General features: G+C 38.1%; 1 protein-coding gene across 7 annotated transcripts in view; it reads left to right on the top strand.

Annotated features, from left to right (window-relative positions):
* The first annotated feature begins 289 nt into the window (after positions 1–289).
* NUP98 (nucleoporin 98 and 96 precursor) overlaps positions 290–14,857 on the top strand; it is an 81,640-nt gene continuing 67,072 nt past the window's right edge. For 6 of the 7 annotated variants that reach the window (XM_032489228.1, XM_032489230.1, XM_032489233.1 and 3 more), the window contains exons 1-2: positions 290–483; positions 13,510–13,613. In XM_032489228.1, the coding sequence (XP_032345119.1) occupies positions 13,538–13,613 (76 nt within the window). In that variant the 5' untranslated portion in view covers positions 290–483; positions 13,510–13,537. Of the gene's footprint in view, positions 484–1,509; positions 1,598–13,509; positions 13,614–14,857 lie in introns of all 7 variants that reach the window. The other variant, XM_032489229.1, reaches the window with a different exon arrangement.

The raw sequence follows: 14,857 nt of genomic DNA on the forward strand, positions 1-14,857 counted from the left end.
CACCCCGCCCGATGTAGCCACTCACCAGCCCAGTCCGAGGGGCCCTTGTGACGTCACGACTCCCTCCTAGCCAACCGCAGCGACGAGGGGCGGGACTCCATGAACCTCCCACCGCCCCTCCCCTTTCCTCCCTCTAATTCCTCCTGTCCCTCCTCTTCCCCCTCTTCCCGTCTCCCGAAGACCGCCCTCACGTTCAGTTTCAAAAGACTCGTGGTCCAATGAATAACAGGGCGGACTTAGAGTGGCGGCGGCGCCTGCCAATGCGCAGGCGGCGTGGGCGGAGCGCCCGGAGCGAGCCCCCGACGGCGGGCGGCGTGTGACGCAGTCGGGCCCTCTGCGCGCTGCGCCTGAAGCGGCGGTCGGTATCGGTGGTGGTGGCGGCGGCGACGGTTTCGTGGCGGCCACGCGCTGCTCGCTGAGCGGCGGGTGGCAGACGGGCCTAGGCCCTCAGTCCTGACACCTCCTCTCCCCCACCTCACGGCGGTAAGTCGGAAGCCGGGGTTGTGGCGGCCGGGGACCGGCAGGCTCCTCCTCCCCTCAGGGCGGGCGGGTGCGCGGAGCGTCCCAGGCCCTCACAGCGCCGGAGTCTCGCGCCCCAGCGCGCACCTTCTGCCCTGAGGGAGGGGGCGGGGCCCGCCACCCTGGGGCCCCGAGGCGCGGCTCTCTGGGCCGGCGGAAGGAATCGCTATCCGTGGAGTCTGGGCCCCGGGGTCTCGCATTGCAGTCTACGTTGCGGGAGCGTCTCTCTGGCTGGTCGTACTCATTCATTTGCCCGGCGGTGATTAGGTGGGCCTGCCCTTTGCGGGAGCAGCGCCTTAAGACCCTGCATACGGTCTCCCCAGCACTTCCTTGACCGTCGTGCGGAATGAGCTGTATATGCCTTGGCTTCTCCTAGGGGAAATTTGCAGTCCCCGGGGAGGGTGGGTGGGTCGGCAGTTGGTTAGCTTTTTAGAACACTATCTGAGAATTAAGATAGGTTTAATGGCGTGAAAGCTTATTTTCTGTTCTCCCACGTGTTCCATGTAAAGCTAGATCAAGAGAAAGGTGAGGTTTCCAGATTACTATAGTCATAAAGACCTTAAAAATTAAGTCAATCCCCCTACCCTACAGCACGTGCAAGTTTTATAGCTGGAGAAACCAAGGCCCAGAGAAGAAACAGGATTAGCCAGTGCCAGTTCTGACTCAATCTAGAAATTTTTCTACTACACCACCCTCCAAGGGTGTTCCAGCTTGCCATTACTGAGGATTCTCTTTGGAAGGGGTTAAGGTGGGGACATTTGGTAGTGAGAAGCAGACATAGTCTTCCACAGCGTTTCCGATTTAGTTGCCACCAGCTCTGTTCTTGGTAAGGTAGAAGCATCGTTAGTGGTACCCTAACCTAGACCATGAGAACTAAACTTAAAAGTTGGTTCAAGAATGTCAGTTATGTTATATATTGGAAATGAATCGATAAACTACATGCCATTGGCTGGTTTCCTGTTCCAGATCTAACATTTTTATTTGTGTCAGCTGCTGGAGACTCAGAAGGAAGCATCCAGCTAGTGATCTACAACAGTATTGGAATAGAAAGCAGGAAATACGGACAAGACTTAGAAAGGTACACAGCAGTCATTTTGTACCTCTCGTACCTTTGAACCCATAGCTGCTCTCTGTTACTGAATTCAAGAATTGCAGTAGAATAATGTGAGAAAATTAAACTGTTGGGGGAGAAGCTAACGAAGAAAGGAAAGAGCAGTGATCATTCACTGAGACAGTCTTATAAATGCAGAAAGAAACACTTGTTAACTGAGTGACAGATGGTGTGTTTGGAACTTGGTGGAAGAAGTTGGGATATTTAACAAAAGCAGAGGTTGGACAGGAAGAAGTACTGGGAAATACTTTGATGGAGTTATTTTTTGACTCTTCATTGAGATATGATGAAATTGAATTAGTTGCTACTTTGGTCTGTTCACATCAGTCAGATCGTCACTTTCCCCTTGTTTAGATGATGAAACAAAAACTGAAAAACAGTAGTGTATAAGAGAAGATGAGAACTGTAGCCTTAATACCAAGAGGTGAACAGGGTGTATTTTCTGTGACATTTTCTCGGTTCAAACATCACTCTCTTCTGGGAAGCCTTTCCTGGCATTCTCTCCCCTGCAAGCTCCCATAACACTTATTTGATACTTCTATTTATAGCAAAAATCATTTTGTATTTTAGTTGTTTGTCTTTTTATTAGATTCTGGTAAAATATTTTTTGTGTTATTTTGTATTCAGGTTGCTTGGCACACAGTAGGCCCTCAGTACGTGTGCTTGCTTGAATGAATAAACAAATATGGAGAAGTTAAGCCTAAAAATAGTCTATAAAGAAACTGTGTACTCCTGAAATTTGAGGCCCAAATAAGAGGACCCTTAACATTCATGTGTCACATGGTACTTCGGTACCTGACTTTATTCATGTCCACTTGCTCCTAGGTAGCTAAGAGCAAGCACAACTTTCAGGGAACCAAGTTCACAGCTTGGAAAAATTGGTTATATTACTTTATCGTGATATTATTTTTGTAGTAGCAGTTAACCTTAGGAAGTTAGAGGTAGTATATACGATGTTTAATTTTCAATAAAGAGCTCATCTGTAATCATGCAGTTTTTCAAAAGCTTCGGGCACTAAGAAATGTAGAGATTTAACAATAGGTGTTAGAGACAAGGTATGTAAACAATGTCTCGAGAATTTGGTGCATTCTTTGCATTTGGAATTGAACTAAGTATTTGACATTTGTGTATGGCACGATGTTTAGTAGTATTTTATTCGTTAAGATATCCATAACACCCCCTCCCCAAATTGTAACAAACGAGTATCTCCAAACATTGTCAGATGTCCTCTGGAAGGCAGAACTGCCCTTGAGTGAGACCACTGCTCTAAAGAAAACATTCCCAGTATTTCAATAAACATCTTACCTTTGTCTTGTCTTGTCTATAAGCCTGTGGAGTCAGCTAATAAGTTGCATTTGGTGAAAATTGTCCCTGAAAACTGCTCTAAATTGTTGAAATCTGGTATTGGGAAGCTGAAAAACTAAGAGTGCTAGAGTTACTTTCTTTAGTTTCTCCTTTCATTTCTATGGTAGCCTCCCTTTCTTTGGGGTAGGAGAGATCAAAGTCTTGTATGAAAAGGGATCTGCCATTGGGTAAATAGAACAATGTTTATTTCTGTTTTTGCAGAAGAGGGCAAAAGAGCTTGTGGTTGAATTGATGTAATTAAATGTGGTGTTACGTGATTCTGTTATCTTTCCATTTCACTCGTACACTTGATGCTACGTGAATCGAGATCTTGTCCCATTATACTGATTCTGAGAATTTAATAAACACTGCCACATTGAAGAGTTTGTACTAAATTAGTGTATTGCAAAACAATTACAACTTTTTAGTAGAGAAATTATTTCTTAAAATGTAGCCCCAATTAGCTAAGTCTGATACCAAGAGTGAGTTCAAGCTGGTAGGTAGTAGGGTAAATATTGGAAGATAATGAAACTGGAGTCATGAATTAGAAGGAGGGTATAGCATTGGTCTAGCAGTTCTCACAGTTTAAGATCTTGGGATTCTTTCGTACTTTTAAGAAATATAAGACTCAGCAGCTTTTGTTTATGTGGGTTATACTTACTCATTTACTGTATGAGAAACTGAAACCAATTTTTTTAAAGATTTATTGGTTAAAAAGCAATAAACTCATTTGTTAATATAAATAACTATGAAAAATTACCAAAAATTAGTGAGAAGAGTGACATCGTTTTACGTTTTTGCAAATCTCTTTCATGTTTGGCTTAATAGAAGACCACTAGCTTTGCAAATCTTTGCTTTCAGATGGTTGTTATATTGCTTTGGTTGAAGTTTGTGAAGAAAATCCAGCCTCATACAGATACAGTAGTTGGAAAAGGAAGGAATGCTTTAATAGCCTTTTCAAATAATTATATTCTCTTTTGACACTGCACTCAAACGTTTTTTAAAGGTTTGTTGCAACATGGGCTCTGAAACCATATCATTGAACTTTTGTACGATGTTACATTAAAATTCATTGGTATATCTTGTACTTTGAATGGGTGTTTACCCATGCATGATTTTATGACATCACATATTGGTCTTTCAGAAATCATTAGTTCACTGAGTTAGACAGCTCTTCCAAATGTTGACAAGTTTATAGTTGCTAATGTTTCCACCCATTTCATCAGATAAATCTTAAGAATTGGGAAACTGACAAGCTCATAGTGGTGTACTCAAGTTTTCAAGATTCCAATTTTCACTTCAGATCTAAGTAACTATAGTTTGTCATTTATTATTTGAAATTAAAATGGTGTTCCATGAAAAAGAAATCAGTTGATGCAGCTTTCTACTCAAAAGTAATCACAATCACACAAGTGTTTTTCCTTGGGCCAACCCTTGTATTTCAATATGTAGAAGTGCTTTTGAGTACTTCCCATTTCACCCCAAAGAATAATCACACAGAATATTAGAAAGATGTGTACTGAAATGTTGACAGTAATACAATCAGTTTTTACTGCTTCATCAAGGACATTCAAGAGAAAGTGGATTTGTTTGTATGTGTGCTGTATGTGAGTAGCAGTGAAGAATTTAGTGACTACACTTTGGGGCCATTGTCTTGTTTTATGCTCAGGTTCCAACAGTTTTATCCACCATTACGTGTAAAAGTCAGCACAGTGAAAAAAAAAAAAGGCAAATGATGTCTTAGGGTTATTATGAAAATAGTTTTGATTTCATGGGCCCCGTGGAAAAGGTCTTGGGGCCTTCTAGGAGCCTTTGGACTGCACTTTGAGAACCACTCATCTAAGACAATGATTTTTCATACTGGTTCATACAGCCTTGAGCTTCTATGAAGGGGCTCAGCTGACGAGGTTCTACTGTGCACCCCATCCCTCTTTATTTGAGCCGGAGCAGCTTCTGCTTATGTCTGTTTTCTGTATTGGGTTCCATAGCAAAAAATATTTGAAAACCGCTGATCAAGGGGAAAATGCTTGAGTGCCTGAGTTAGTCTGTTCAGGAAGCGAACAGGTCATCCTCCAGGAGTACATGTTGGAGTGACTTATCACTTCACACCTTTGTTTAGTCTTACTTCCATGTACTTCTTTTACATAAAAATTACTGGTATCTGCACACCTAACCCTTCTTGCTGGAATAAGCTGCTTAAGAAATAGAGAAATGGGTTTGTAAGTTAAAAAGGTGAATAGTTGGGAATGAGGCTAGAGATTGAGATGAGCAGAAATGAATGATCAGAGTGACCTCAGTATATTGTGTGGGAGTGGGGGTTACTTGTTTTTATCGTTTGCAGTGGTACTTTATGGTTGTGTTGAATGGTCAATGATGACACTGAAGTATTGGGAATAAGTCATAATTGTGTATGGAGTTCTAGCTAGATATTGATCAATCAAGGTTTAGAGTGAGGGGAAATTACATTTTTCTAACAAAAAAATACTGTAAAACTAAACAGAAACCTGCTTTTGAAGAGCTCTAGTTTGAGGCAACTCTGTCCTAACAGTCCTTTGGTATAGGCTGTATAATCCCTATTGTTCAGATGTAAAAATTGAGATCTAAGTTTGAGTACCATGATTTAACTACAGTTGTACAGTAGCAAGTAGTGGTTTTTTTATTCCTTTTTTAACTTTTTATTTTGAATTGATTTTTGGATTTACAGAGAATTGCAAAGATACTAAGTGAGAGAGTTTTAAATACAGTTTTATCTCACTCCAAAGCTAATGTACTCTTCAGTACTTCAGTTTGTAAAATGAGTGTTACGTTAAGGAGATGAAAAAATGCTACTCAGCACAATGAGGAGTTGTATTAGATACTATGGATTATTTTAAATTAATTTATGCACTAATGGGAGAAATTGAACAAAATCAAGATGCCTTTTATTAGGGAAGCAAACATCTCATACACTCAAGTGGCAGGTATAACAGCAAATATATTGCATAACTAAAAACAGCTGGGAGGCATTAGTTTATGTAATTGTGTTGGAAAGGGGGAGGGGAAGGGGAAGTATTTTTATACTGATAAGAGCCTGCAGGGTCTAATCTGGGACAGTCTTGTGAAGCAGGTGAGGCTTTAGCACCAATTTTTAGAAAGAAGAGGGGACTTAGTTTTGAGAGAAAAATGAATGTTCTAACAAAGGGAATGGGTTGATCTGGGAATCAATCATAGGAAGGATACTGTAAAACAAGAGGATAGTGGGTACTTTTGCTGGGGTATGTTATTAGGTGACTAAGCTTAGGCTAATCTCTCTTACTTGGAATTCTCCCCAACTCCTATCCAGGGCGAAAATTAGCAGTCATTGTTCCATTCAGTTCAACTGCGGATGGTAATTCCTGTCTTTTCTAGTACTTTTGTGAAGATTAAATGAGAGAGTATATGAAAAAGTGCTTTGTAAACTGGAAAGTACTATACTAGTCCATTCATCTCACAAATATTTGGTGTTTTTGCTCTTTACTGAGTTTGATACAGAGGAACTCAGTGACGTGGAAAAAAAATTACTTCCCAGTTGTGTAAGTTTCTGTTGTCAGAGAACAGCAAGCTTGCTTAGTCATTTAGATAGCACTTAAAATTGGCAGTTGACTGGGTGTTACCATATTTCAGAGTCTGCCACTTTTCTGGAAGAAAATTAAGGTTTGTTATTGTGCCCAGAGTTCACAAAACTCACAAAAAATTGGACATCAGTTTCTTGAGCTTTAGTTGGGACAGTGGGGGAATATTGGACTACTGGTGTCATTAAAGCTACCTCTTTCTTGTATCTGACAGTCTGAATTATTAGAAGATTGAGCATAGAAAGCAGAGTAAGTTTAAGGACATTTTCTCTTTCTGTACAGCACTATTTTATTTTTATTTTTTCTTTCTAAATATATGTTGCATAACAACAACAACAAAAAAGCAACAAATGTAAGTCAGTCCATCTGTAAAGGAAGTGGTTAATCTTTGTAGGAAAGTTCATTGAGGCCATGGGAATGCCTTATAAATTGTCAGTCCATGATAGAGATTACCTTTCTGCCAGTGAAGTGTCTTTCTCCTAATAGTGCTGGATCAATACTGCCAAATTTGTTTGGGGTTTGTAATTTCCCTATTTATAATGAGTGCAAAATCATTTCCCTTTAGTTGTTAAGTGTTCTTTCTTGAGGTCTGGACTCTAGGAGCACAGCTTCTGGAGTCAGTAATAGCATTGTGATCCTGAGCAAGCTACTTCTGTCTCAATTTCACTGAGTGTGAAATAGGGATAAAAGTACCTACCTCACTGGATTCTTGGGAGGTTTATATGAGATAGTTCTTAGATACACTTAGAACAGTGCTTGGGACATAGTAAGAACTCAAATGTTACCTAGTATTATTTACTCAGGAGGGTTTCAGTTTGGGCCAGGTTAATGTTTTGAAAGGATAAAGACTTGAATGTGTGATATGCCTTTAAACTTGAATGGATTTAGAAGTTCCACACATTTCAGTTTCTGGGATTATGTCTTTCTCTTTTTTCAGTAGTTTTTTTTTAATGGAAATAGTGCAAATATCTGCATCCTGTCTCATTTCCCTTCCTCTCTCCAGAGGCTACCACTTTCATGTGTTTTACTAGCCTCTCTTTACTTTTACTATGTATGTATCCATAAATAACAGTGTATTATCCTTCCAATTTTACATAAAGAATCTGCCTAATGTATCTTTTTGCAAACTGCTTTTTTTTTTTCATTAAACATCTTTTACTTGAAATAATTCTCTTAGGGTAACTTTGTTCAAATGTTCTGGTGGTGCTTTATTCTTGATACCATATCTTGGATACAAACTTAGCGGAGTGCTCTGATTCACTCCTTTAGTTGTGTGATTTAAGGTTAATAACGTCACTGTATAATAAACTTAATATATGCTTATCATATGAGGGAAAAATGGGCTTGGTATTGAGGTATAAGGCCAGATAGGATAGGTACACAAGTAACCCATTCTTACCTGTGTACCTTTCTTGTGCTTGCTTTCTTTTCTTTCTGATCTCTCAAGGCCTAGTTCACTTTCTAAATCCTCAGGAATTTTTTTTCTCACATTTCCTTCTCATTTTCTGACATAATTTTGACTTCCTATTTCTTGGCACTTACATGCTCTTCAAGTTTGTTTTATTGACGTATAGTCAATTTTCAATGTTGTGTTAGTCTCTGGTATACAGCATAGTGATTCGGTTGTACGTATATATTCGTTTTCCTATTCTTTTTCATTATAGGCTATTACAGGAGATTGAAAATAGTTCCCTGTGCTATACAGTATGACCTTGTTATTTATCTGTTCTATATATAGTAGTTAATATCTGCAAATCCTGAACTCCCATTTATCCCTCCCACCCTCTTTCCCCGCTGGTAACCATAAGGTTGTTTATGGTCTGTGAGTGTTACTGTTTTGTAAATAAGTTCATTTGTGTCATTGTGTCATTAGGATTCCACATATAAGTGATACCATATAGTATTTTTCTTTCTATTTCTGGCTTACTTCACTTAGTATGATAATCTTTAGGTCCATCCATGTTGCTGCAGATGGCATTATTTCATTTTGTTTTATGGCTGAGTAGTATTCCATTGTATATATATAACCACAACTTCTTTATCCAGTCCTCTGTTGATGGACATTTAGGTTGCTTCTGTGTCTTGGCTATTGTAAATAGTGCTGCTATGAACATTGGGGTGCATGTATCTTTTCGAATTGGTTTCCTCCAAATATATGCACAGGAGTGGGATTGCTGGGTCATAGAGTAAGTTTATTTTTAGTTTTTTAAGGAATCTCCATGCTATTTTCCATAATGGTTGCACCAAACTATGTTCCCGCCAGCAGTGTAGGAAGGTTCCCTTTTCTCCATACCCTCTTCAGCATTTGTTGTTTGTGGACTTTTTAATGATGGCCATTCTGACTGGTGTGAGATGATACAACATTGTAGTTTTGCATTTCTCTGATGATTAGTGATATTGAGCATTTTTTCATGTGCCTATTGGCCATCTGTATTGGAGAAATGTCTATTTAAGTCATTGCCCATTTTTTAATTGAGTTGTTTTTCTGTTATTGAGTTTTATGAGCTGTTTTTATATTTGGAGATTAAGCCCTTGTTAGTCACATGTTTGCAAATATTTTCTCCCATTCTGTAGGTTGTCTTTTTGTTTTGTTAATAGTTTCCTTTGTTGTGCAAAAGCTTATACTTATGATTAGGTCCCATTTGTTTATTTTTGCCTTTATTTCTATTGCCTTGATAGATTGCCCTACAAGAACATAGCTATGATTTATATCAGAGAATGTTTTGCCTCTGTTCTCTTCTAGGAGGTTTATGGTATCTTGTTTTATGTTTAAGTCTTTAAGCCATTTTGAGTTTATTTTAGTGTATGGTGTGAGGGAGTGTTCTAACTTCATTGATTTACATGCAGCCATCCAGCTTTCCCAACACCACTTACTGAAGAGATTGTCTTTTCTCCATTATATATTCTTGCCTCTTTTGTCGAAGATTAATTGACCTTAGGTGTGTGGGTTTATTTCTGGGCTCTTCAAGTTTTAAATGTGTAGCTCCTTTCTTTGATTATCAAAAATTACAAACTCAAAACCTGTTGGGGCCAGGCAGCTGATGGAGATGAGTGATACTGGATGGGTATTGTGGCACATTGGAGAATATGGCTGTGACCAAAAGGGACAGTTCCTGCCATGCTCCAGACTGTTATTGTCATGAAGTGATTACAGTCCTCATCTGCTTAATTATTAGGTTTTTCATAAGAAGCCAAAATTTTATTTTTCTGACACATCTGTATTTTAAATGTTATCAGCTAGTTTAAGACAGTATATACATAAACATTTCAACATACATACATACATATGTATGTGTATAATATACCATATATGTATATAAATAAAACAGGCCAAAAAGTGTCTGCTGGTTGTATCCAGCCATTTTGTGATCACTTCCAAGCAACCTCTGAAACCCATGTTAAATTCTACCAAGAATTTTTCCTTTCATGGCTTCCTTTTGTTGTGAGAATTAACTAGCATAATTTTATTTTTAAGTTAGAAGTTACTTCTGAAGTAACTTGATCATTCACACTGTGTTTTAAAAACACATTTGTGATGATTGTCATTAATTTAGAAAATGAGTACATCTATCTATTTCAGACCCTTTGTTAGGTTCTGGGACAGTAGACAAACGATACTGTCCCTACCATGGAGAAGTTCATTGTGTGTTGGGGAAGTTTGAGGGGTTGACTTCCTTGGGAAGCAGACTGAATTGGAGATAGTTCTGCATGAATTTTACTAGATAGTGCGCTTGGGATCACCACCTGTGGAAGAGAAGAGAAGAAAGCAGGAATGGGCTGAGGGAAAAATTGAGTTGTGATAGTATCTTAATGGAAGCCTCAGCCAATCCATGGAGAGTATGAAGCTGTGGTTACCATTTAGAGTAACCCTAAGTTGGAGCCAAGAGGCCTGGCTTTTGGATTTGAGCTGTCTTTCCAAGAGGATATGACCTTGGATGAGGCAGCTGTCTTCAGCAGAGACAGTTCTGAAGAGGACCGACAGCTGAGGGGTGTCTTTTGGTAGTACTACTCAGTAGCTGGGATAGCAAATCCTTCAGTCCTAAAGGGGGATCTGTGTAATTGGTATTGTCACCAACCATAGAAAGAGTCAGGGTAGAAATGTGGGTAAACCAATCATAATGTGCTGTGAAAGCCTAAAGGAATGACTGAGTAATGCTAAGGGAGTTAGGGAAGGCTTATAGAAGATAAAACATTTGAGCTAGGTTTTGAAGCGTGAAATAGTAGGTTGTTTAGTAGGGGCAAGAGTAAAGAGGAAGGCATTTTTCATTGAGTCACTGACATTTCATAGCATAGTAGGGAAATTGATTTGTTTGAAGAGCAAAGGTTTAATGTATTAGCCATGTTTTAATTTCTAGCAATCATGATAAAAATTGTGAGGCTGTTTCCAAAACCTTGGTTTGCTTCCATGGTGATAGTTTAAAAAAAAAACCCATTTAGAATCCCAGTATGATCAGCCATGAGACTAAGCCAGGCTCATCCTTGCCAGAACCAAAGAGATAGGCTGAGCCTGAGTGAGAAGCTTTTATTTTCCAGGAGTGTAAATTGAATTTGGTCCCTGTATTCTACTTGTTCTTGGGTCTGAAACAGATGAATTTCCTTGACTTACTACACAACGTTTTTTCTTGTTGTTTAGTAAGTGTCTTCCATCCTGGGATTGAGGCTGTCCATAGGAGGTCAGAGATTAAACTGAGGATCTACCGCTTATCACTTCTTTGGTCTTGAGAACCTTTAACTGATCCTGTTTCTGCATCTGTAAAATATAAGTGGTGATGCATAATACCATCCTTTTAGGGTTGTTGAGATAATATATAAGAGCTTGTAAACTGTGAGCTGTTTCTCAGGATATTTTATTACTACTTAAAATCCCTTTGTGGAGTATATGTGTGATTCTAGGTTTCTATGTTATGATAAAATTATTAAAAATCAAATTTTGACTGTTAGAGGCTGTGGATCTGGTCTGTAGAGCCTAGTGCCACTGATACCAAAGTAACACTAAAATCTATATGAGAAAAAGTTTCATAGAGAAAAACTAAATTACTTGGCTTTCAAGTCCTAACATGTTTGATGTATAGAAGATGTCAGATTTATATGAATAGATTGCTGTTTGTAGGGGGTGAAAAAGAAAATGAATGGCAAATTTAGCATGATAACTGTACTGCAACTCACAGTTTTTCCTTACTGGTGATGGGTCAAAAAATTCAGTCAACAGATATAGGATTTAGTAGTGGCTGTGAGCCAACTCTAAATGAGTTGGTCCAAACATCTGACTCCTAGCACATCTGTCAATTCTGAGTGAACTGTTGAAAAGCAAATATATAGATAGGCCCATAGAGGTCTAGACTTCTCCTAAGTACTTCTAAGAATATTTTCCCTGGAAGGGAGAGTCACCAGTTAATATGATAAAGGCCCAATATGTCACTTTTCGACACCCTGATAAATTGGGAAGGCGGGAAACTTCAAGCAGATCTCATTATTGAGAGAGAAATGATGATTTCCTGAAATATAGCCTCCAGTTTCAAGGGAGTGTATTAGAGTCATTTGAGGAGCCTTTCAAAATACAAATGTCTACATTCCCAACCCTGGACATTTTGGTTTCTTATTTCTGGAATGGAGCCTAGGGGACTGTATTTTGAAAAGCTTGCCAGTTCATTCTGATGTGCCTCTCTTGAACCCATGGTTTCAGTGACCTTAGTTTAATTGCAGGAGTTGTTAAATTCCTGGATATTGGGGTAAAGAACTAAGGGTTGGAATTTTTTTTCTAGAGGAGTTCAGAGGGCAGAATGTTGCTTTCTATAAAAATCATTTCATTTTTCATCTTTTACAAATGTTGTACAGAATGTTTCAGGTGGAACTGTTTCACCTGGAAGTGCTAATGGGATACTGGAACATTGGGAGTACCTCAACATGTTACATTTAATCCTATTATATGAACGGGGCATATGATTTTACTAGAAGAAAAAGCTGGTTTGTTATGTGTAATAGAAAAACCATCATACCATACAAAATCCAAAGAAGCATGATTGGCTATTTTCTGAGTTTTCATATTAGAAGTAGTTTACTCATTTTCTTGTCTGCAGGCAGGTAATGGTAGCAGATGTCTTAAGTTTAAGGAAAATTTATGGAGGGGGAAAGGGTTTTACTTTTTAGTAAACTATACCTTTACCTTGTTTTCATTCAAATCTGGGGGCGGGGGGAATCAAACTTCACTTTCATACTTACGGAAACTTTGGTCCAATTCATTAAGTGACTAGGTGCATAGTTTGGATACTGGAGGGGACTCATTCATGTAAGGTGGGGGTTTTGACCAAAGGTTTTCTGTAATGTTCCCAGAAGAAGCAGAAAATAGATAAGTAGGGGACCATAGAGAATAGTCTTAAGAAGTAATCTCCAGAAGAATGTCAGCACACCAGAATCTCTAGGGTTTAGAGATGGGAGGAGGGGGTGTGCATAGTTTGAAGAACAATTCATATTACAACATTTTATGTACACAAAATAGGGGAGGAACCTTTTTACAACGCACGTTATCAAAAATAAAGCCTGACAAAAATTTTAGCTTCTCTGGTGATTGGATAACAGAATATTATTATAATTTTTAGTGGATGTTCTGTTTAACCTCCTACATGGAACATATCAAAATCTGGTATAGTAGACCTGAAATCGTTATTTAAAAGGGGTTTAGGTTTAAAAAAAGGTCGAAAAACATTATTTTAAATGAATGGTTGTTGATGGGATTTGAAGTTTAACTCATGTTATGGTACTAATTCAATTAAGCCTCAATTTTACAAAATCTATTTTGTCATATAGAGTTTTAGGATATTGAATGAGAATAAACATCATACTATTGTTTGAACAGGCCTGACTAAATTTGTAGAATGATAGATTTTCTGAAACTATTCCATTGCATTCTGTGGTCTTTAAAAAGTGATAATTTTTTCTTCTTTCCAGCTTTCTGAAGCAAAGACTCATTTTGAAGATGTTTAATAAGTCATTTGGAACACCCTTTGGGGGTGGCACAGGTGGTTTTGGCACAACTTCAACATTTGGACAGAGTAAGTTTTAAAAAATAACAAAAGAGAGAAAAATCTTAAGCTATTGTTATTAAGAACAAATCCAGTTCAGAAGCTTTAGATAGGAATTAATTCATACTTTGGTCTTCATAATAAAATCTCTTTGAAAAATGACCAGCATAAGATCTTGTTAAAATTGTCTAAAGAAGTAGAAATTTTTAAAGTTCTCAGTTTTCATGGTTTTCTGATCATCGGTAGAAAGTACTTAAAGTGTATTTATTAATTGGTTCTTTTAGCAGAAAATTATAATTTGTTATTATATTTTAGACCAGGAAATACTTTTTTACTATTGAAGTCTAAAATGCAGTTGTTGAATAACTTCTCCAAGATTTGCTCCTTGAATAAGAAACAGAACTGTTAGAAAGTCAAAGTCCCTGAATCCCACCAGCCCTCCTGAGATCCACTTCCCCTTCCACTGAGTATTATACATGACACTGGTTGCCTATAGTAACCCTTATTCACTTACTTTTAAACTTTTAACAGAAAGTTTATACCTACACAAAAGTAGAAAGAATGATATGAACTCTCATGTACTTATCTCCCAGCTTCAGCAGTCTGTATTTTTCCATCTTGTTTTTATCCCTCTTTTTAAGGGGAGAAGAGCATCTGAACAGAGTATTTTAAGGCAAATCCCAGAAACTTTCTCTGATGAAGGTTTTTAAAAAACCTAACTACCAAACCTCAGTCATTCTGAACAAAAATAATAGAGGAAAATTTTGCAAGTGTCTCCTGACCTCCTTTTATACTATTCTGTATGTCTAGGTCCTTGATTTTTAACCAAGAATGTGTTTCAGAGCCACTTGGAGGTTTTTTTCCAAAGTACATGTTTCTCATCATGGAACTATAGAATTAGAATCACTGGGGTTGGAACTTGAACATGTGTATTTTGAAAAACTTGCCAGGTCATTCTGATGTGCTCTTCTAATTAAGGACCATTCATTCCAGTGACTGGGTCTGGAGAAAATTTTAACACTTTACTTTTGAAATTTTGTTTTTTGTCTGTGGCTCATAGTACCTAATTAACTTGGCACTTTTTTTTTTTAAGCCTAGCAACATCTTTAACTTACTGAAAAGTCTTTAATCTTTTTTGCTTTTAGTTTCCTTACTTCACGTGGGACAGTGAAGAAAATATCTGTGGCATAATTTTAACTCTAATAAGTAGTCTTACGGAATTTTTTAAAAAGTAGTTTTCAGATTAGTGATCCTATTCAAATACAGAATGTTAA

Source organism: Camelus ferus, chromosome 10 (genome assembly GCF_009834535.1).
Source record: "Camelus ferus isolate YT-003-E chromosome 10, BCGSAC_Cfer_1.0, whole genome shotgun sequence".
Taxonomy (NCBI): Eukaryota; Metazoa; Chordata; class Mammalia; order Artiodactyla; family Camelidae; genus Camelus; species Camelus ferus.